General features: G+C 39.6%; 1 protein-coding gene across 2 annotated transcripts in view; it reads left to right on the top strand.

The window, feature by feature from the left end:
• Positions 1 to 24,050, top strand: part of PIP5K1B (phosphatidylinositol-4-phosphate 5-kinase type 1 beta) — a 387,055-nt gene that overhangs the window by 284,529 nt on the left and 78,476 nt on the right. For both annotated transcript variants that reach the window (XM_066257135.1, XM_066257136.1), the window contains exons 12-13: positions 3,431 to 3,586; positions 9,613 to 9,757. In XM_066257135.1, the coding sequence (XP_066113232.1) occupies positions 3,431 to 3,586; positions 9,613 to 9,757 (301 nt within the window). The remainder of the gene's footprint in view (positions 1 to 3,430; positions 3,587 to 9,612; positions 9,758 to 24,050) is intronic.

The following is a 24,050-nucleotide window of genomic DNA, read 5'->3' as shown; positions in this document are numbered from 1 at the left end:
ATGGACAAGTTAAAATACAATTTCAGGGTACCTTATCAACTGTGATTAATTTAAAGCCCCTAATGCCCAAAGACATACTTTGTACGTGAAAACTCCTCCTTCCTGACCCCATTCACAAATAAACAGTTCCTGGTATTCAAGTTTCTTTATTCAAATCAGTTTGTTTAACCTTCTTAAATCCATTCATCTCACCCCAGATTTGAATCATGCTGCCAATGTAGTAATGTCTGTAAAATCATATAAATTCTTCTGGAAATATTAGTCACCATAATTCCTCCACTGAGATAATGTGCCTCCATGAAATCCCACTGAAATTCTCCACTCACATAATGTGTTCAATGTACTAAAACTTAGGTTCTTGAAAGAACCACAATAGGACATTCATTTGTTAAAAATCAACTAAAATTTCAGGACAATAACTCATTCATTCAACCACCATTTGAGCACCTATGACATATCTGGTACTATCCTAAGTGTTAATAATATAGAAAGTCTGTTTTAGATCAGGGATTGGAACATGTTACAGATTTATAATGTAATAAAGTAATCTTAAATTCTTCCAAAATAGATCTTCACAGAGATTCAAATATTTAAACTAAGTCCTGAAAATATAGGCCAGTGTTCATTAGGAAAGAAGGAAAGAAGGGCATCTTGAGGAGAAGGAACAGCATGTACAAAGGCCCAGGGGCAGGTTCAGGAATAGCAGACAGCTGAGCTGGAGAACAGCAAGCTGTAGAGGCAGTTGAATGGCAGGATGTAGGGCTGGAAACGGACATGGTATAGCTATCCCACTGTTTAGCCAAAGACAAGTCCAGGAGTTTCTATGGCACAAAAGAAAGTAACCAGCAAACCAAACCATTTTTTGAGATAACTCCTTTAAGGAAGATTCACTATTAAAGGCAAAGTAAATGCTTTCTTTTTCTTTTTTCCTTTAAGATTTTATTTATTCATTTTAGAGAGAGGGAAAGAGAGAGAGAGAGAAAGAGAGAGAGAGAGAGAGAAGAGAGGGAGAAGGAAGCATCAACTCCCATATGTACCTTGACCAGGCAAGCCCATGGTTTCAAACCAGCAACCTCAGCATTTCAGGTGGATGCTGTATCCACTGCACCACCACAGGTCAGGCAGTAAATGCTTTCTTTATGTGGTCCTAGCAGGGGGTTGTCTTGGGGTCCTCTCTGCTCCTCATTGTGTGTGATTCTGATAATGAACAAAGAGCTGTTTTTCTGGCTCTTGGCCTCCGCTCTAGCATGAGCCACAAGCACGTGCCATTCTCTGGGTGTCTTCCCCTCATTCACATTTTCTTTCTGCTGTTTTGATCCTAGCTGCTTCTCAGGTTAGAGAATTAATATTGACTTAAGAACAAGGCAATTCTCAGAGCTTTTGGTCTCAACACCTCTTTATACTCTTAAAAATGATTGAGGGCCCCAAAGACCTTTTATTTATGTAGGTTATATTTACCTATATTTAACATATTAGAATTTAAAACTGAAGAAAAATTTAACTATTCATTAATCTTAAAAGGAAAGAATAAAAAATGCATATTAACATAATTCAATCTTAACAAAGCAAAAAAATTTTAAATAAAAAGTAATTATGAAAATTTATTTCTTATTTTAGTTTTAAATTTTCCAAAACAAATACTGTGAGTCATTAGAATGGCATAACTTACATTTTTTCAAATCCCTAATTCTCACTCAGTAGAAGGCATCTGGATTCTCATGCCTGCTGCTGAATTCAACCTGTGGTCATTATCAGAGATCATGTAGTGTCCAATGAACTCATGAGAGAATGGAAGTAAGAAAGATAAATGATGTCTTAATGCTATTTTGAGAACAGTATTAACATTGCAGACCTTCTAATAAGATCTCAGGGATGCCTGGAGGTCCCTGAACCACAGTTGAGATCCTCTGACTTAGAAGTTTCAAAATTTATACTATGTTGTAAGACAGAGTTGGCGGTTTATAAAAATTAGCAGATAGAGTATTGAAGTGAAAGCCAGTGTATGGGATATTATAATACTTCAGACCGTAAAGGAAACTCTAGTTTTGTCTTTTGTTTGTCCTTCACTTTAACCAGGAAATAGAATGCTAAAAGAGCTAGAAGATGAACCCCCAACTAGATAATTTAAAGAAAAAAAGAAAGACATCTGAGTTTCATGATTTCTAGCTCTGTGACCCTGAGCAGGTCATGTTTCTTCTCTCAGTTTCTGGACCTACAGAAGGGCCTATCTCCCTCAGATGACTGTGAATAAGTTGAGATATGGCATGTAAATGTTGGCTTCCAAACTCTAAAGCCTTCTACAAAAGTTATTTATGATGGTGATTATCTTATAATGGTGATAAGACTGCTCATGGAGCACATAAACAATCCCTTCTCTTCGAGTGGAGAGGTTGTCCTCTATTCTTCCCTCATGTGTGTGTCCCCAAATCCTTCTTTAATTAAGTTCTTGCAAGCTGCCTATGGGAAGGCCCCAGAGGACCAGTGTAATCTGTGCTCTGAGATTCCCAAGGCCAAACACAATTACTGTAATGCATCTACTGTCAGGTTACCCCGAATACCAGCCTCCAAAGGAAGAGGGACACTGCCAAAAACAAGTTCAGGGGAAAGCAGAACCAGGCCTCAACTTTCCTCTCCCCCTATCCTCCAAGGAAATTTTGTAACATGATAAGCCAAGAATTATTGCAGCAAGGAGTGAATATAATGGGGATGGTCCAGCTGCAGCCGAAGCAACTCCCATTGACCTATCAGAAGTCAAGTTTTCAATGAGCATGGTTGGTGAGGAAGTACCTTTGCCTTGGTTCATGTTACCAACACACTTTGGAAGTTAGAGAAGCGGTTTGGACAAAGATCAAGTGTGAGTTATACATCTGATATAACCATGACCTATAAAAGACCCAAAGGGCAGGAAATTTCAGTGGAAAGTCACTGCAAGAAAAAAAGCAACCGGAAGGAACTTGGCTAAATTGGGCAACATGAGTATAAGATTAAACATTGGCATGGGTAGAAATTCCCAGTCCCAACTTAATAAAACTAGGGTCATGAGAATTCTCCTTAGTTTACCATCTGTGTTTACCAACCCAGCCAGCCTCCTCCCGGTGGTAAAATAACATTTCTTGGAGGAGGAAAAATAATTCTTTAGCAAAAAATAATAATAATAATAATAATAATACTTTTATTTCAAAATCTGGAGAGACAGTTTAATTCAAAATTATTCTAGGATATTCTGATTTACTAAGTCAAGTCATTTTGAACAAATAAAAATTGCCAAAACACAATTTTACTCCCCTTTCCTCGTGTATAGAAAGCAAAGTGTCTTGCATTCTATTCAAATAATGACTCAAATGTTAATAATAAAGAATAAATAAAATCTTAATGTGGTTTTACAATAAGTATCTTCATTTCTTTCTCCTTTCTGTTCCTTTCTGTCCAGCTTTGAAGTCTTCACCTTCTAAAAAGCGGTGCAATTCCATCGCCGCCCTGAAGGCGACTTCGCAGGAGATCGTGTCCTCAATGAGCCAGGAGTGGAAGGATGACAAGCAAGATTTGCTGACAGAAAGGCAAAGCTTTAGCAGCCTTGATGAAGAAGGTAAAGGCATGTAACTTAAAACAAGAAAAAAGAAAAGTTTCTTGTGTTTTTTCAAGTAAATGCACAATAGAAAAATCACTATATACCTGCGCTAAGAAACAAAATTCATTAAGTAATTTTTAAAGAATACTTACAGTAAGACACAGTTAACATAAAAATTTTAAAACTTAAAGAATACAACATATGGTTTATGGTATAAATAAAATAGAATATAGTAAAATATTCAAAAACAAGATCTATAATCCCCCTACCTGAAGGTAGGACATCTGAACACCAGCCTCCATGAGAAAGAAGGGGAGGAGAAGGAAGTATCAACTCCCATATGTACCTTGACCAATAAAAACTTTGGAGTTTTTATTGCTAGACCTTGTTCTGTACATGTACATATGTATTTTTCAAACACACACACACAAATACATCATATACATATAAACACATACTTATGTATAGATGCATACAATCACAGTGTAACAATGAATTGTCAGTTTAGCTAGGTCCTCTTTAATGAATTTAATCAGGTTTATATTCTTCTCCTTGCTTGTCGTACATACCCACCTTTGGTTTATTCCTCAAATGAATGTACAGATAAAGACATGGATATGTATTTTGTCTCTTCAAATAGTGTCTCTTTAAGATTGGGGTTTTCTGGCTGTTTATTGCTACTGTATAGACCTCACATCTTTTTTCCTTTCTTACTTGCTGGCTAGGACTTCTGGCACAACGATGAGCAGAAGTGGTGATTGTGGGCAGCCTTGCCTCGTCCTCATTTTAAAGGGAGTACTTCTAATATTTCACTGTTGAGAAAGAAGTTTGCTGGGTGTGATACCCATAATCAGCCCGAAGAAGTTCCTTTTTATTCCTAGTTTGCTAAAAGTTTTTATCAGGAGTGAGGGTTTAATATTATCAAATACTCTTCTTTACCCATTGAGTGGACCATTTGGTTTTTCTCTTTTAATCCTAGAAGAGGAAGTGACCTTGTGGATTTTTTAATCTGTATATTCTTTTGGGAATCCCAACATTTCCTGGAATTTTCTTCTACTTCCTGAAGAAGATGTGGTCTCTTCTCCAGGTTTTCATTCCCTCAGAGTCTTTAGATTAGGGTGTTACTCTGTTCTCTTCTGCAACGCTCACCCACATGTGCCATGTTGGCTCTTTCTTTCTCATCTTCCTATAAACCGACTCTTCTCAGATTTAGTGATTTTCACAACAGAGTTAATGAGTTGCCCTGGTTCCTTGGCCTGAATCCACGGCTCCAGTTTCTGGCAGATGTGCACCCTTTTCCCTAAGCATCCTGCCTCACCATCTCGCTACCGCATGCCTGCTTTTCTTACGGCACACATAAAATTCAAGGACTGCAGTCTGGGGAAGAGGATAAACTTATTTTAAAACTGTGTTAAACTTTCAGTAATATGCTCAACGTGACTTCTGAGGTCAGCAGTGAATGCCAGTGTGAATCTGGGTAATGACTGCACCACACAGCACCCAGAAAGTCTGGGAACATGGCAGGTAGAACATATCACATCCCTTTTTTATGGTGAACTATTGGACCCATTGCTTAACTTTAAAGGTTCTTCACCTGAAAAGGTTTCTGAAGGTCAAAGAAGAACCTATTGAGCATATTCTTTGAAAATGTTAACATGCTATTTTAAAGTGAGTTTATTCTGACAATTCTCTGCAGCCACAAAGTTTGCTACAAAGTTCGGCCTTTTTACAGAGCTCTGAACTGGGGGACTTCCCCTTTCAGAGCACACCGAGTCATCACCAAATTTCCCTCTAGTTTTTAAATCAGTTGTTTCTGTCATTCTCAGTATATCTTACTTACATCAGTTTTCTATCACCGTGTAACAATTACCAGAAAGGTAGCAGCTTCGTGTAACCCCGTTTATCACCTCCCAGTTCTGTAAGTCAGAAGACTGATAAGGGAAACCCTGGTTGTCTGGGCACAGCTAATCGTGATCTCAAAAACTGTGATGAAGGCATGCACTGAGCTGAGTTCTCACCCGGAGGCACTAGAGAAAATTCTCCTCCAGGTTCATCATGTTGTGGGCAGAAATTATTTCCTTTCAGTTAAAGGGCTGAAGTCCCCATGTCTTTGATGTTAGAGCCACGCTCAGGCCCTAAAGACCATTCACACTCCATGTCACACTGCCCCCTCCATCTGCATGCTTAGAATTTCTTACAAGTCCATCCCCTCACACTTTGAGTCTCGGACATTACTGTCTCTAATCTGGAAACATAGAACTAATGGGCTCAGGTAATTAGGCCAAGCCCACCTGGATAATCTCCTCTTGGACCAACTCAGAGTCAACTGATTAGTAACCTTAATTACATCTACAAAGTTTCTCTTTCCATGTTAGATAAAATAATCATAGGAGTAATATCTCGCCATACTCACAGGTTCCAGCCACACTCAAAGGGAGGTTGTACAAGGATACAGGTCATTGAAGATCATCCTAGAATTCTGCCTCCCACACTAGCTTTAAAAAAATAACTTGAAGGATATAGGAGTATGAAGAAACAGTTCTCTGTTTCCAAGAGTTTGTGAGGTCAGCTCCCCATGGTTTGGGTGAGTGATGACCTGGGCCCAAGTGTTTTTCTGTCTTATATCACTCAGGTAGCCTCAGGTATATGAAGTCAAGTTAGGCATGCCCAAGAACTAAGCCTGCATTAGCTGTTCTCAGCTCTATCTGCCTTCTATTTAATGGCAACTCATTGGACTCTGATGCGTGGTTATTTTTCAAACCCAGTTTTCAATAGTATTGAGAGTTTTCATATTTTTCTCTGTAGTGAATGAGGAGAGATCAAGTATGTTGAAGATTGCTAGCCAGCTGTCTTATTACATTGAAGCTTTTCAAACTTTTGTATGCTGCACCCTTTGATTACTCATGTTATTATATAATTATCATCTGTTATTCATAGGGGCAGTTCTTTATCTTGACCTGAATTGGAGGCAGAGCTGCACCATCCCATACACTTGAATGTGTGTCCAGTCTCCTAGTCCAGAGCCCAGCCCTCTGTAGTTGCCTCCTCTGTCCTCTGCACTGCATCTATACCCCTTTAATCCAGAATCCCAGACCTCACACTCATGTGACACTGCCCATTAGATAGGATCAGTTTTCCACACACACACACACACACTTTTTGAAAATACATCATTTTGAATCTTTTGTGCCTATAACTGAATACCAGAAACACCTTCCAGTTACATTGTATTTATTATTGTCTGTTTTAGTTTAGTTTGGGGGAATGATTTTTAAAATACACAGTAAAGCCTGATAACTCTAATTAACAACATTGTATATTTGAAAGTTGCTAAGAGTAGGTCTTAGAAGTACTCATCACAAGAAAGAAAGAAAAACATTGTAACTGTGTGTGGTGATGAGTGTTAACTAAACTTACTGTGTTAATCATTGTGAAGTATGCACATATATCAAATCATTATGTTGCACTCCTAAAACTAGTACAATGTTATATCTCAATTCTATCTCAATAAAAATTAAAAATTAAATACCTAAGTTACAAAAAAACTCAGCTACCGCCCAGCCTCAGGACTTTAAGGACAGGATTCATGTATCTGTTACTCCATGTATTCTCTCTCTGGGGACTTGTGTGTGTCTTTTTAAAGAAGCTCTGTTTTATGTGACTGGACCTTCAGATAAGGACCGTCTCTGACAGACTGGACAATAATGGTTGTAAATTTGTCTAAAGTTTAAGATAAGATCATTTCCACCAACTTATACCATTCACAAAAATAAACTCAAAATGGATAAAAGACTTAAATGTAAGTGTGAAACCATAAGCATCTTAGAAGAAAACATAGGCAATAAGCTCTCCGACATCTCTCACAGCAATATATTTGCTGATTTATCTCCATGGGCAAGTGAAATAAAAGACAGAATAAACAAATGGGACTATATCAAACTAAAAAGCTTTTGCACAGCTAAAGACAATAAGAACAGAATAAAAAGACAAACTAGACAATGGGAGAACATATTTGACAATACGTCTGATAAGGGGTTAATAACCAAAATTTATAAAGAACTTGTAAAACTCAACACCAGGAAGACAAACAATCCATTCAAAAAATGGTCAAAAGAAATGAATAGACACTTCTCCAAAGAGGACATACAGATGGCCAATAGGCATATGAAAAAATGCTCAATATCACTAATCATTAGAGAAATGCAAATTAAAACTACAATGAGATATCACCTCACCCCAGTCAGAATGGCGCTTATCAACAAAACAACACAGAATAAGTGCTGACGAGGATGTGGAGAAAAGGGAACCCTCCTGCATTGCTGGTGGGAATGCAGACTGGTGCAGCCACTGTGGAAAACAGTATGGAGATTCCTCAAACAATTAAAAATTGAACTGCCTTTTGACCCAGCTATTCTACTTTTAGGAATATACCCCAAGACAGGGGTCCCCAAACTTTTTACACAAGGAGCCAGTTCACTGTCCCTCAGACCATTGGAGGGCCAGACTATAAAAAAAACTATGAACAAATCCCTAAATCCCTATGCACACTGCACATAATCTTATTTTAAAGTAAAAAAACAAAACTGGAACAAATACAATATTTAAAATAAAGAACAAGTAAATTTAAATCAACAAACTGACCAGTATTTCAATGGGAACTATGCTCCTCTCACTGACCACCAATGAAAGAGGTGCCCCTTCCGGAAGTGCAGCAGGGGGGCCGAATAAATGGCCTCAGGGGGCCATATGCGGCCCATGGGCTGTAGTTTGGGGACCCCTGTCCCAAGAAAACCATAACACTGTTTCAAAAGAAGAAATGCACCCCCATGTTTATGGCAGCATTGTTTACAATAGTAAAGATCTGGAAACAGCCCAAGTGTCCATCAGTGGACGAGTGGATTAAAAAGCAGTGGTACATATATACAATCGAATACTATGGGGCCATGAAAAAGAAGGAAATCTTACCTTTTGCGACAACATGGATGAACATGGAAACTATTATGTTAAGTGAAATAAGCCAGGCAGAGAAAGAAAAATATCATATGACCTCACTCATTTGAGGAATCCAATGAACAATGTGAAGTGAGGAACAGAATTGAGACAGAGGAGAGATCAAAGGGACCAGAGGAAAAGAAGACAGAGGGAAAGGGGATGAGAGTATGAGATAAAGCTGAAGGGAAGGGGGGAGGGCGCGATGGGGAGGGGGGCAAAGGAGATGTTGAGGGGAATACGGGGGAGTGGGGATGCATTCAGGACAACACTGGAATCTATGTAAACACAATAAATTAAAATCAATAAAAAAAACAAAAACAGGAAGATAAGATTTAAAATGATTCAGATTCAACTCTAAAAAAAAAGTCCAAATAGAGTCTTGAGAGGCTTGTACAGTCCAGTTTCCTGATGAGGATGTCTCTTGGATAAGTATTTTCATAGGCACCTGCATAGTAAAAAAGAAATAAGAGTTTTCTTATTTTTAAAAAAGCAGCCTTGCAGTTAATATATGTCAAGAAGAGCCATGGGTAGTGTTCAAAGATACGTGTGGGCTCAAACATGATTCAGGTAGAACAAGCTGGCTATTAGTCTGTGAAGCAGGTTTCCTGGCCTCTTAGAAAGTCTGAGTTCTTAGGTCTAATTGAGAATCACAGATACATGCATACCCTAGGGAGGGGAAATCAGGTTCACTCTCTGTTTATACATTTGCCAATCATTCTTTTCATCTCTGTTGAATTATCTCCTTAACCTCCTAAGAGCTTTTTATGTCATCTTTGAAACAGTAAATTACTGTGTTAGGTTTTTAAAAGAACATTCATAATTTCATTTCCATAGCCATTTTATAAATTAATACAATTTCCTTTCTGTTTAACCTGTTTGCAAGAAGCTATTTTACATTTCTGCTGAAGTACAGAGGAGCTCAGTTCATTTATAATTTAATTTGCAGTCTAATATGTAAAATGAATGCTTTTGACTCATTTAAATTATTATAAACATGACAGCAGCATTTATTACTGAGATTCATGAGTGTGTGTGTTGCTTTTGTTACCCAGCGCTGGGATCCCGACACAGGCCAGACCTGGTGCCTAGTACACCATCCCTGTTTGAAGCTACTTCCTTGACGACCACAATTTCATCTTCTTCCTTATATGTCAATGAACAATTTCCACACAACAGGACTACGCTTTATTCAAACAGGTAATACTTAGCATGATCAAATTGCCAATATGGCTGTTGGCAACATCACAAGTAGACCAGTATCTCTGAATGAGAACATGCTCTCTGTCCCTAATAACTGGGATGTGCCTGTCACCTGCTCTGGAAGTAACAGAGAAAGAAAAGAGAGAATATGATTGATTTTGCTATAGCAAGGACTGCATCTGAGGGAAAACTGCTAATTTTTTTTTATAGTTAATCATTATGTGTGGTTTTGTGGAAGAAGACAAACATTGCATTTTTTAATTTAATAATTTTACAATTTATTTTTTAATCACAGTTAAAAATACAGTATTATATTGCTTTTAGGTATACAACATAGCAATTAGATATTTATATACCTTACAGAGTGATTACCCTGGTAAGTCTAGTACCCATCTGGCACCATACATAGTTATTACAATATTATTGACTATATTCCCTATGCTATACTTTATATCCCCATGTCTATTTCTATAATTGCCAATTTGTACTTCTTAACCCCTTCACATTTATTACCCACCCTGTTAAATTCCCTCCCATCTGGCAAGCATCAGTTTGTTCTCTGTATTTACGAGTTTGTTTCTGGTTTGTTTGTACATTTGTTTTACTTTTTAAGATTCTACATATAAGTGAAATTGTGTGGCATTTGTCTTTCTCTGTCTGACTTATTTTTTATATATATATATAAATTTTTATTAATTTTAATGGGATGAAATCAATAAATCAGGGTACATATGTTCAAAGAAAACATCTCCAGGTTATCTTGTCCATCAATTATGTTGCATACCCATCACCCAAAGTTAGATTGTCCTCCGTCACCTTCTATCTGGTTTTTTTTTGTGTGCCCCTCCCCCTCCCCAGCCTCCTCTCCCTTCCTCTCTTCCCCCCCACCCCTGGTAACCACCACACTCTTATCCATATCTCTTAGTCTCATTTTTATGTCCCACTTATGTATGGAATTATGCAGTTCTTAGTTTTTTCTGATTTACTTATTTCACAACATATAATGTTATCAAGGTCCATCCATTTTGTTGTAAATGATCCGATGTCATCATTTCTTATGGCTGAGTAGTATTCCATAGTGTATATGTGCCACATCTTCTTTATCCAATCATCTGTTGAAGGGCTTTTTGGTTGTTTCCATGTCTTGGCCACTGTGAACAATGCTGCAATGAACATGGAGCTACATTTGTCTTTACATATCAATCTCTCTGAGTTTTGGAGGTATATACTCAGTAGAGGGATTGCTGGGTCATATGGTAGTTCCATTTTCAGTTTTTTGAGGAACACCATAATTTCTTTCATAATGGTTGTATTACTTTACATTCTCACCAACAGTGGATAAGGATTCCTTTTTCTCCACAGCCTCTCCAACACTTGTTATTACCTGTCTTGTTGATAATAGCTAATCTAACAGGTGTGAGGTGGTATCTCATTGTAGTTTTGATTTGCATTTCTCTAATAGCTAATGAAGATGAACATCTTTTCATATATCTGTTGGCCATTTGTATTTCTTCCTGGGAGAATTGTCTGTTCATGTCCTCTTCCCATTTTTTTATTGGGTTGTTTGTTTGTTTGTTGTTGAGTTTTATGAGATCTTTGTATATTTTGGATATTAAGCCCTTATCTGAGCTGTTGTTTGAAAATATCATTTCCCATTTAGTTGGCTGTCTGTTTATCTTGTTGTCAGTTTCTCTTGCTGAGCAAAAACTTTTTAGTCTGATGTGGTCCCATTCATTTATCTTTGCCTTCACTTCCCTTGCCTTTGGAGTCAAATTCATAAAATGCTCTTTAAAACCAAGGTCCATGAGTTTAGTGCCTATGTTTTCTTCTATGTACTTTATTGTTTCAGGTCTTATATTTAGGTCTTTGATCCATTTTTGAATTAATTTTAGTACAAGGGAACAAACTGTAGTCAAGTTTCATTCTTTTGCATGTGGCTTTCCAGTTTTCCCAGCACCATTTGTTGAAGAGGCTTTCTTTTCTCCATTGTGTGTTGTTGGCCCCTTTATCAAAAATTATTTGACCATATATATGTGGTTTTATTTCTGGGCTTCCTATTCTGTTCCATTGGTCTGAGTGTCTATTTTTCTGCCAATACTATGCTGTTTTGATTATCGAGGCTCTATAATATAATTTGAAGTCAGGTATTCTAATGCCCCCAGCTTTGTTCTTTTTCCTTAGGATTGCTCTGGCTATTCGGGGTTTTTTATAGTTCCATATAAATCTGATGATTTTTGTTTCCATTTCTTTTAAAAATGTCATTGGAATTTTGATGGGAATTGCATTAAATTTGTATATTGCTTTGGGTAACATGATCATTTTGATTATATTTATTCTTCCGCTGTACCACACTGCTTGAATATTGATGTTATAATTCACATTTGGGTTTTTCTGTTTCCTTATCTATGAATCTTTTCTCTGTTTAGGCCAAGTGGTCTGTTTTCTATTTTCTAACATTATGCTAGCTATATCTGCACTTCAATAAGCTGTAAATACTTCAACTAACAGTTGTCATTCTATCAGTCTTTTAGAATCCTTAACTTTGAAAGGTGTTGATTAGTGCCTGGAAATTAGTGCATCAAAATTATATACTGTAGTGGGAAACTGCTGTCACTTAGAATTACTCCTTTGTAACTTCAAAAGCTCCAATAGCAATCCATTCCTTTTTTTTTTTTCTTTTAAGTATACTCCAACAATTGACTAGGAAACAAAGAGAAAATAGTATCGTTTTTAAAGTATACACTGAACCTGATGAATGGCAGTACATATTTTCAAGTTTCACTGCACAGTTCTGTGTTAGAGTGTGTAGTGCACAGGAATGGAGAGGGACTGTTGTGGGCACATGCTTCCTGGGCAAATAGTGGGATTTAAATTCTGAATTTTTGATCCTTGAATTTTCTTTCCTAGTAAGAACTCTGTTCCTTTAAAGGAGGTCTGCATTGAGCACTAAGAAATGCAGAAGCAGATGTATTTTGTCTCAAAGTTTAGAACTATTTAATGTTATGGAAATTGGTTACACTCATGAACATTAATTCTTTTCATGATTTCTGGCACAGTTGGTGGGAAGCTGAAGCTCTAATTATGCAGAAGGGTCCAAAGCCCTGCTGCATTCCAGCATATTTATATGCTACTTTACAATCAAAGATGACTTTACCAACAGCACCATTCTCTCCAGTCTCTTGTTTTGCTAGTGGCTATTTCTAATAGTTGGCTCATCCTAGAGATATGTGGAATATTGGGAGAGCTCAAGTAAGTCAGAGGAAAAGTCACTGGTCATTTGCACATAGAGTTGGCAAAGGCTGTCTAAATGATGAGTCCAACATTCCAGGTCTCAGAGGCAAACCCAGTGGATCAGACCGCAATTCTGTGCCCCCTTCTTCCTGCTAAGAGAGTGTTTATTATAAACCTAGGAGAGGTGCAATGGTTGCTTCTAGCCATAAGTTGTCCCCCACGCAAATTGCTTTCCACTTGAATTTAAGGACACGCAAGTAGAGCCATCCCCAAGAAGTTGGAGACCCATTATCTCGTAGATTTATCTAAAATATAAGGAAATAAAAATGTAGAGCTCTGTTTTATATGACCTATCCAAGGTCACATAGCATGCTAAGAGGATTGAAACTGGAACCAGGTCTCAGGGGTCCAAGCCTCAAATTGTTTCCACTGCATTTCTTTCTTTCATCTCCTTATGTTCTTTCTTTTCATTATAGCTTCCACATACTTCCGGCCCTATCTTTGTTGTGGTTGTTAAACCCAGATTGGCTGGGTTTTTTTTTTCTAATTTAAATTCTGGTCCTGTGTTTGAGCCATTTTGTTACTGTTTAATAAACTGAAGTATTTTCACTAGGCAAAGTGGTGGGCTTATGTCATTGTCTACCTGTGGTGTTCATTCTAGAAGTCCTTAGCTAAGTTTCCTTATTAAAAACATCATGGCTGTGGGAAATTTTTTTATCATAGTACTAGTCATACCTCAAACCATTAATAAAAATTTGATAATAACAACTACACTAATAGCTAATTATTGGACCACATTAAGAGTCTATGTTAAGCTCCTTACATGCATGAAGTTACTTAATTCTCACAGCAACCCTATAAGGTCATTATATTTCTTTTCTCCAGTGACAGACGAGGGGTGCTTGACAGCATTAGGTAACTTCCTGAGGTCAAATGGCTGAAAAGGAGAGCCATGACTTCTGCCCACAACACTGATACAGAATCCAAGTCTCAGGCCTCAGCCGTTCAAGCGGCCCTCACCCATATTGTCACATCTCAGACAAGGTGACTTTTAGATGATGCTTTTAAGGGAAATTTAGTAATATCTGCACAAATTCTCTTCCTCATTCATTTTGCCCTTTTTCCCCCTGTGATTTTGAATGAGGAATTTCACTTTTCAAGAGGTGAGAAATTTAGTGCTAAACACCCAGAATCTGGCATATTGTTTTAAACTCAAAAGAAACCTAAAATAGCTATTTCCTCAAGTTTTTATTTCCAGTTCTCTAGGTGGACTCCAAATCATTATATGATCATTGAGAAGAGATTTTTGTTAGATATGTTTCTGCTTGATTTAGAAAATCGTGTATCTTCTGTTGATATAGAAGGTTAACAGGAACATTTATTACTTACAAAACAAAGGGAGAAAATAGTTGGTTGCAAGAGCGTTTTAGTAACTCCAGTTCTCTAACTGTAACCTCAGGGGAGGGGCAGTACACGCCTGCAGTACCAGTCATAGACATGGCAGCTACCTGCTCTGCCTACATGCCAACCTCGGCTCACGTGGCCCCTCGGAAGGTCTCTGCAGCCCTCCTGCTAATGATGAAATTGAATCTGACCTCTTTAGACTCTTTGTGTATTTACGCTTCTTAATCCAGTTTCTCCAACCATGCAGACAGACCTTCTTACCAACCCCCAACCCCAGCTGGGCCTTTCTCTTCATTTTTATTATTATAAATAATCAGTTAAAGTGTTAGTCCTTAAACTGCCACTTCTAGCCATCTAACATTGAACTGGTCACTTTACCTTTAGGTGCCCGTTTCTTCATTTGTAAAGCACAGATTTTTTTTTTTCCTGAAGCTGGAAACGGGGAGAGACAGTCAGACTCCCGCATGCACCCAACCGGGATCCACCCGGCACGCCCACCAGGGAGCGACGCTCTGCCCACCAGGGGGCGATGCTCTGCCACTCCGGGGTGTCCCTCTGTTGCAACCAGAGCCACTCTAGCGCCTGGGGCAGAGGCCAAGGAGCCATCCCCAGCGCCCGGGCCATCTTTGTTTCCAATGGAGCCTCGGCTGCGGGAGGGGAAGAGAGAGACAGAGAGGAAGGAGAGGGGGAGGGGTGGAGAAGCAGATGGGCGCTTCTCCTGTGTGCCCTGGCCGGGAATCAAACCCGGGACTTCTGCACGCCAGGCCGATGCTCTACCACTGAGCCAACCGGCCAGGGCCAAAGCACAGATTATTATACTACTGCCCCAAAGGGTTGTTATAAAGATGAAATGAAATAATAATTAGAAAGTATCTATAATATTTCCTGACATATAGTAAGCACATCAAAGTATTTATTAAAATAACCAAGTGATTCCCGGTCCTAACACCTTGCAGCTTTCTGGTAAGTTCCACTATAAAGGGCAAGATGGACTTGCTCTTGACAACAAGCCAGACAGAGTACTTTTTTAGTTCTGACAAATAACATTCCAGTCAAGAAAACAGAAAACACCCTTGGAGTCTCAAAGAGAAATTAGTAAAGGCAATTGGTTGTGGAGTGTGGGAAGGCTGGAAGAGCGAAGGGGGAAGTGGGAGAGACCCAGGTAAGTAACTGCAGGAGGTGGCCAGAACCTAGACTCATGAAGGGGGGCCCCACCTGGGGACCAGCTGCCACCTTAGAAGCGGGAACGATGGAGGAGGATATCACTTAAAGAGCTAGGATAGTGGCAGGGACACAGCCGCCTCCATAGACATCACCCAAAGAAGGAAGAAAGGAGTGAGAAGAGGTCCGAAGGCTTCACTCCATCCCACCTCCTCTCCTCTTCTCCCGCGCAGAACCTGGCAAAGGAGCCCAACTGGTGTAGTTTGTGACTCTTGGCCCCAGCATTGCAAAGCAGAGTTGAAACAGGATGTAAATAACATCCACAGCACACAGAGCAAAACATGGAAGAATTTAAGATCTTTTGCAAAAAAAGAATTGTCAAGGTCAAAGCTTTACAAAGGTAGAATGTATGTGCAAGCACAGGAATCGACTTAGACTCTTATTAAAGCAATCAGTGAGACAGTGTTTATACCATGCCAATGTAATAATAGAATAAAATAGCTGTGATTTTTTTTTTAAATGATCTGTGCGTTTAGAGACTGCAGTATTGACCAACAAGTCTGCCTAGCAGTCAGTAATGCTTTCCCTGGTGTTGTGCTAGAGTAGATGTCAGTGATAAATACTCATAGAAGTGATTCAGCTAATTCCAGGCATATGGCGTAGATCAAAAGATTCTTCAGCTCAAGAATTCCACCAAGCTTGGTAAGCTCAGGGAACCCGGGTGAAACTGCCTCTGGTAGAACAAGAGAGAGAGTTTGGAGACAGGAGGCCATCACTCATGCCCAGGCAAAATACGTTCACTTTATTGCCAGGACCATATGCCACCCTGTCTTATCAACTAAATATAATAACTCAGTCTAGAACAAACACACAGGCCGGGCCGGGTCGGGGGGTTCACTTCCATTCTCCTTACAGTGAAGGATTTACGGTAGTCAAGTTTTCTCCAGTGTCAGGAAACTAGGGCAACAAGCAAATGATGTTACAGATTTGGGGGAGAACAACACTCCTCAGGGTCCTGAAGCAGAACCCTCTTTTGTTACACAGCCTCCCGAGAGGAGACTATCTCCCTTGGGGAATTAAGACCATTTTAAGCAAACCTAAGGATGGTATCATGTCTTTTCACTTGTGACTAGGGCACCTGCAGAGGAAATTGGAACCTGATAGAAGTTTGATAATATGCCTGTTCATTTCATTTCCCCTCCCCAAACCCAGGGGGAAAAATGGATTTATTATCACAGTCTGCACCTGGATTTTACTAGACACTTTCTTTTTGACAAATTACAGAATTACTTCTGAAGTGATTAGCTTTTCAAATGATCCCTCATATGTTTCAGCATGGGCAGGAAATTGAAGTGAATTTTTCAGATATCTGACATTTTATGAAGAATAATTTAGGATTCAAGATTAATTCAAGGAACATTTACATGGTTTTTGATGAATTGGTACATGGTGATAATTCCAGGAGCTTCTCTGTATGATTAAGATTTTTTAATGGATCCAATTTATAGGTAAGCCATACTGGAAAAAAAAAAAGGGCAAGTGCTGACCAGCCTTTGAATATCCTAACTTAACCAAAAATACTTCTTTTATCCATTTTTCTGTCTTTTATTTCTGAAACAAACAAAAACAAACAGAAAGAAAAACACACAACATCGCTGCTTCCCTTGACTTCAGCCACTAGTCCTCCATCTCTGGGAGGAGCGCTTGCTGGTGGTGGGTGTGTCTCTGTAGACCTTCCCCAGTCCTCTGCTCTCCTTCATTGGCTCTCTAGAGAAATGCTGCTCAAAGTGTGACTGGTTCCTACATTTATGAGGAAATTAATGAGTCCTCAGCAGCAGGTTTATTGTATTATCTTCCCCTTGAAAATCAACAAGTCATCAAAATTATAAGGAGATAAAGCCAGCTAGTGCAGAGATAATTTCACAAGTAACAGAGGGATTAAACAGGAGATGTCAGGGATCAACTTCTAGCTTTGGAAGAAATTGGTTTGTGATTCTTCGTGCATATTTGTGGTATATCGAAGAAGCAGAATTAAAGGGGATTCTGACAGAGCCTGGCCCTAGAAGGTCCCAGGGATGGAGGAGGAATGGTGGGAGCTGGTAAAGCGAGCCTGGAAGAAGTCTACCCAATCAAGACTGTCAGGCCCTGGAAGTCATCACTACTTTGCATGTGATATCAGAACTAGGTGAGAGGCAATGGCTCAGAGGCAAGTGGGAATATAATGGGTGCACCAAAAGGGGGCACCTCAAGGTGGCCGAAGTGACGGAGACAAGCTGAGGTGCTTCCCTGTATGGGGCCTCTTGGGCAGGAGCAAGACACCCACTGTATAAGAACAGCTTTGCCAAAGGGTAGAACTAGCTGTTGAGTACGATGTGGACAAATCAGAAGGGCAGAGAGGCAATTAAGAGGCTACTATCTTCTTAATCAGAAGGACAGAGAAGGACAGAGGTCAGGATTGAGAGGGCCAGAAGGACCAAACAAACCTCTACGCAGAACCAGAGAGTCCGTAAAGCCCATGCAATTCTAAAGAGAATGATTTTGCTTGACCATGAAATCAAGGATCTCTGTAAACTCAGAGGTCAAGAATAGTTTCTAAACAGAAATGTGGTTTGGACTAAGGCAAGAGGCGCTGGGCTGAGAAACAGGTTTGAGGTTGGCTCGAATATTCCCCAGAGGTGTTGCTAACCTTCACAGCAGGGAACATTTGTTTAGGATATGTCCTCGTCAGTCTGAGGTACAAGAAAGGAACTGAAGTCCCACCTCCTCATGCTCATCTGAAACACCCATCCATTTTGCTATGCCTTTGCATTTCCGGCATTATTCCATGTCCTCTTAATTCCTTGAATGAGCCCATCTGTGTTTCAGATGAACCACAGGCAAAAAAATAGTGTCAGTCCTTAGTAACTATAGGGCACTCCTCAGTGTGTGTGTGTGTGTGTGTGTGTGTGTGTGTGTGTGTGTATCATATATGGAGTACTATATATAGATATATGAAGGAGAGGAGTACCTTCAAAGAACTTCATTTCATAAACTCTAGTGTGCATAAGAAACCCTTGAGGAGTGCACCTTAGTCCAAACCACATTTCTGTTTAGAAACTATTCTTGACCTCTGAGTTTACAGAGATCCTTGATTTCATGGCCAAGCAAAATCATTCTCTTTAGAATTGCATGGGCTTTACGGACTCTCTGGTTCTGCGTAGAGGTTTGTTTGGTCCTTCTGGCCCTCTCAATCCTGACCTCTGTCCTTCTCTGTCCTTCTGATTAAGAAGATAGTAGCCTCTTAATTGCCTCTCTGCCCTTCTGATTTGTCCACATCGTACTCAACAGCTAGTTCTACCCTTTGGCAAAGCTGTTCTTATACAGTGGGTGTCTTGCTCCTGCCCAAGAGGCCCCATACAGGGAAGCACCTCAGCTTGTCTCCGTCACTTCGGCCACCTTGAGGTGCCCCCTTTTGGTGCACCCATTATATTCCCACTTGCCTCTGAGCCATTGCCTCTCACCTAGTTCTGATATCACATGCAAAGTAGTGATGACTTCCAGGGCCTGACAGTCTTGATTGGGTAGACTTCTTCCAGGCTCGCTTTACCAGCTCCCACCATTCCTCCTCCATCCCTGGGACCTTCTAGGGCCAGGCTCTGTCAGAATCCCCTTTAATTCTGCTTCTTTGATATACCACAAATATGCACGAAGAATCACAAACCAATTTCTTCCAAAGCTAGAAGTTGATCCCTGACATCTCCTGTTTAATCCCTCTGTTACTTGTGAAATTATCTCTGCACTAGCTGGCTTTATCTCCTTATAATTTTGATGACTTGTTGATTTTCAAGGGGAAGATAATACAATAAACCTGCTGCTGAGGACTTATTAATTTCAGAAAAACTAACAGCCCCAGCCCCATAAAGACAGACTAAATACATCTACACACCAGCCTTTTGCCTTTAGCTCATTATAGTCTGGGTGTCAGGAGAATTAGGCAAGTGTAATGAGGGAATTAGGAGCCAATGATAAAAATCTCAAATCAGAATACTATTAACCCAAATGTATTTATTTAATAGCTTGATTTCAAGGATAAAGTAATAAGAGGATTTATGTAATGATGTAAAGGAGCTCATTATTTTTCTGGCCAGCCATATTAAAAATTAGAGTTTGGAAGGTCACCTAGGAACTTTAAAATGACCAGATATGTTTTCTCAACAAAGGATTTGGCTAAAATGAAAAGGTCATCCTGATGTCTACTTGGAGAAAATACAGTGATGCCTCAGTTTTCATTGACTTCGGATATCATTGGTTTCGGTTTGCATGGATTTTTTTCCACGAAATATTTGTCCCAGATTTTATCAGCATGCCTGCATAGATTCACTGCTAATTCACGCATTCTCCTGCTCAGTGTGGCGCTGTTTCTCATGATGTGAGCATCACCCCACGCATCTAGCCAAACAATTCCATTGCTTTCCAGTGTTTTTGTTCTTTATTTATTGATTGCAAGTGCTAATACTACAAAGTGATTACTGCGTACAGTAATTGGGTTTACATTGATTCATATGGAAATAATTGCCTCGGTTTTGGATTTTGCCAATTGTTTTCGGACAGATTAGTAATGAAAACCAAGGTATCACTGTATATGTTAGAGTTTTTCTCTTTTCTTTCATTATTTCTCATCACACTACAAAAGTGCGTTTGAGTGTTTGAGCAAATGGTCTGGGAAAAGGCGTTTTATCTTTTGTTCATATGTGAGTGCATCTGGGATAGTGCCCTAATAATTCTAACTGGCCATTTTCTTTGCCGTCACTGAGTTGTGGCACTAGAGAAGATGGGCATTTCTAGGCCAGGACAAAGCTAATTTGCGAAATGAATCAAGTTTTTACTACTATGCTATCTCGTGCCCACCCTCCTGATGCTGTTCCAATTCCAGTAGCACAGCTTACCTGTAAGAATCATGGAGCTTTGAAAATGGAAGGGTCCTTTTGACATCTTATCATCCAGCCCTTTCATTTTTAGGTTTTTTTTATTTTTTGTATCAAAATTCTGTGTGTCATAAAATTTAACTGTCAAATGGCTTATAAAGTTTTTTAGGGAAAACAGCACATCCTTGTTTACTTTCCCTTAAACACTTTACTGTCCCAGCTGCCATCACTTTGAACTCTTTTAGTTGATTTGTTTGGCAGTTAATTCCATATCTCTTAATAGCATACTTATATTGCTGTTTCTTGATCTTTCAAGTTTAGGCATTACCTAATAACTTCCCACTATTAGAAATTGAAGCTTTAGCTGTCTTTTTCCCACTCCACACCTACCCATACCTGTATTCTTTCCTTCCCTTCCATTCCCTTCCCTACAGCTCCAGTCTCCCTGTATAGCTACATTATGATTGTGCTTATATCTGTATTGCATGTTTTACTATGACCTTACGAATACTATGTTTGGCTTTCCTTTTCTGTATCTTTTTGTTTTCTCTGTGATAATAATTATCTCATTCTTTGGTTTGCTTAGTTTTCTATGTATCTGTCCTTAACGGAAACCGAAACTCTCCACCAGTTGTCTTAATTGCTTCTCAAACTGTTTCCATACGTCAGGTCCTGTTAATTTTATTGTCTTGCAGAAGTTCTCCCAAAAGCTTTCTGACCTGCTCCATTCTGGACTGATTGCCCTCTGGGGCCTGAAGCACATATGCTCTGTCAAGTCTCCCTTCTCCGTCACCCCTGGGGAGCCTAATAACCCCTGGTCTGTGCTGATTTTCCTGTTTCATGTCCCGTAGCTTCCTCTTTCCTAGTTTACTCCCTGATTTTGGTACAGCATATCCTCTACTATCTTCCTGAGAAAAGGATTCACAGTGAGCAAAATATCCAATTTTAGATGATAAACACCTCTATCTTGTGTGTGTTTGTGTGTGTGTGTTTTATTTCTCTTCCCCAAATTGGGAAGTCTTTTCTCTACAGGGGATCCTCGGGTTTATGCCAGTTTTGGCATATGATGTTTCAAGTTTACAACACTCACTCCCATAAAAACTTTAAAAAATTGAGACATGAATGTTTTGGCTTAAGCCATTAGTGTCATATTACAGACTACGTGGAGGAACTAGTTTGGTTGCGCATGGCAGAAGAATATGCAGTACAGTGTACGGTACAGTATATTTATGTTCTCTTCCTTTTTCTGTGGTTCAGTTGTGTTTACACAACTAAGATTATGATTTTACAACTGTGTTAGGATAGGTAGGCGACTTAGGCTAGGGTGTGTTTCAACTTACACCAAAATTTGGGTTACGTCACTGTCATAGGAATGGAACTGTGTTGTACCCAAGGACCCCCTGTATGATCCTAGTTTCTGGTTACCATAGAGAAATCCAATGTTGTTCTGATTCCTGACATTCTATATATCCTGTATGTTTTTCTCAGAAGCTGATAATCCCTTCAGGTTCCCCCTAGTGTCTCAATGTTTCCTGATGATATGATACTCCGGTATAAGTCTACTTTCCAGCATTGTGATGAACACTTAGAGGACCTTTTCAATCTGTACAGTCACGCTTTTGACTTTTAAATTTTCTTAAGTATTTTTTGTTTCCTCCCCTCTACTTTCTTCTTTCTATAGTTTCTTTTATGCATCAAGAAGCTCCTTTCCTCCAGTTTACTTCCTCTCTGTTTCCATCTGTCTTTCTATTCTACTTTGTAAGAGAGTTCCTCCACATTATCTCCTAATCCTGCCACTAAGTTTTTTTATTTCTGCTGCCATATTTTATAAGAATTCTTTTTTCCTCATTGGAATGTCCTTTTTCAGCAATCTTTCCTTATTTTATGGTTGTGATTTCTTCTCTTTTTCTCTCTGAGGATATCAGCATTGCGATTTTTTGAGGGGGGGGTCTCTTCTTGCCTTTGGGTCTCAATTTACATTCAGGTTGCCTTTTTCTGTTTGTTTTGGTCTACATCTTTTATATTAAAGATTTTCCTCAAATTTCTGAAAATCTTTGCTGGTTATTGAACCAAGTCTTTGAATGGGAAACTAAAAAGTTGACTAGAAGCTTAAGCATTTGAGTTGACCAGGCTTCACTAAAAGGTTATCTTGCTGGATTCCAATGGTGGAACCAGTGTTAGTATCTGTTGGTCTTTGCTGTCGACCTGGTCAGAGTCCTTACAGGAGATGCTTCCAACTTCTAGCATGGAGGGGAAAGGCCTGGCTGTCAGCTGTCTGGAACCTGGGATGGGGAAGAGGACTGAATGTCTCAGCATCTAATATGTAGACATTGACTCTATCACTCCCTTTTCCCTTAAGTGCCTCTCGTGGGCCTGGGTCCAGCTATACTCTATTCTATATCCTCATCAGGGAGAATAAGAAAAGCTTTCCAGTCTGTTGTTAGAATGTGGCAGAGTATTTGCCTGGTTATGTCTCTTATTTCCCCCAGTGGTGGTTTAGGATTCAGTTCTCTTGGGTTTGCTAAGTCAATAACTACCAGTCCATGACCTTTCCAGGCTCCAAGATTGCTGTATCTATTAGCCTCTCCATATTCTGTCCTTTGTATAAGTTTATGTCTTTCTTTAACCTTGCGTTGTAGTTTTACAGAGGTTGGAGATGACAATACAATTAAGTGGGTGTGTTGCATCTGCCTTTGCTTCTTTGTCCATAGATTAAGAGAGGACCAGAGCCCTGGCAAGATGGCACAGTTGGTTGGAGCGTTGTCTCGAAACACAGAAGTTGCCAATTTAATCCCCAGTCAGGGCACATACAGGAACTGTCTCCCTCTCCCCTCCTCTCTTACTAAAATCAATATAATAAAATAGAGAGGACCATAGAGTTGCCGAGTGAGGATACTGAGGTTGTGACAGAATTTAATAGCAGAACAGGAACTAGGACCTCCATTTCCTGACTCCTATGCAGAGCAGCCTCTTTCAGAATAGATAACGTCTTTAATAATGGATCCATCCACAGTGAATGTGTTCCTGGTAGGATGTGATGAGTTTAAAAGGCTGTTTTGGGAAGCCCTCTTTGTATTTTTGCTTGGAATGTATTTTGCTCATTAGGAGACAGTAGATCAGGAAGCATCTGAGGTCTTCCCAATACCCTCATGCTCCATAGACAAGCCCCCACAGAAGGGAAGGGCTGGTGAAAAAATGTTGATAAGATAGTAGTGGCTATGCTAAGTTATGCTGCATTTAACTTTTGTACCTTTTCAATTTCCCATGTAACTGGAGTTGTACCAGGTCCCACCAACATATGGGAACAAATGAGGTTACAGTCAGACACCCAAATTCCACTGGTGCTTGTCCTGTCTGCCGTAGCAGATGCTGAGTCTCCTATCAAGTACCCTGCAAATATGCCCGTAAGTTCCCAAGGTGCCTCCTGGGTGCTCACCACCAAGTCCAATTTACTGGGAGCTGACACTTCTTCCGTGTCCCCCAGCAGATACCATAATCTCCCCCAGGAATGGAAAGTCCCACTCATCCCCTGCTGGACCTTTGCCTACCACACTGGAGGCCCAAAGGCCCCAGAGCTCTGTGACACATGG

The sequence above is a fragment of the Saccopteryx bilineata genome, chromosome 2 (assembly GCF_036850765.1).
Source record: "Saccopteryx bilineata isolate mSacBil1 chromosome 2, mSacBil1_pri_phased_curated, whole genome shotgun sequence".
In the NCBI taxonomy this organism is placed as follows: domain Eukaryota; kingdom Metazoa; phylum Chordata; class Mammalia; order Chiroptera; family Emballonuridae; genus Saccopteryx; species Saccopteryx bilineata.
Note: the sequence above shows the minus strand (reverse complement) of the source record. Positions and strands in the feature narration are given on the sequence as shown.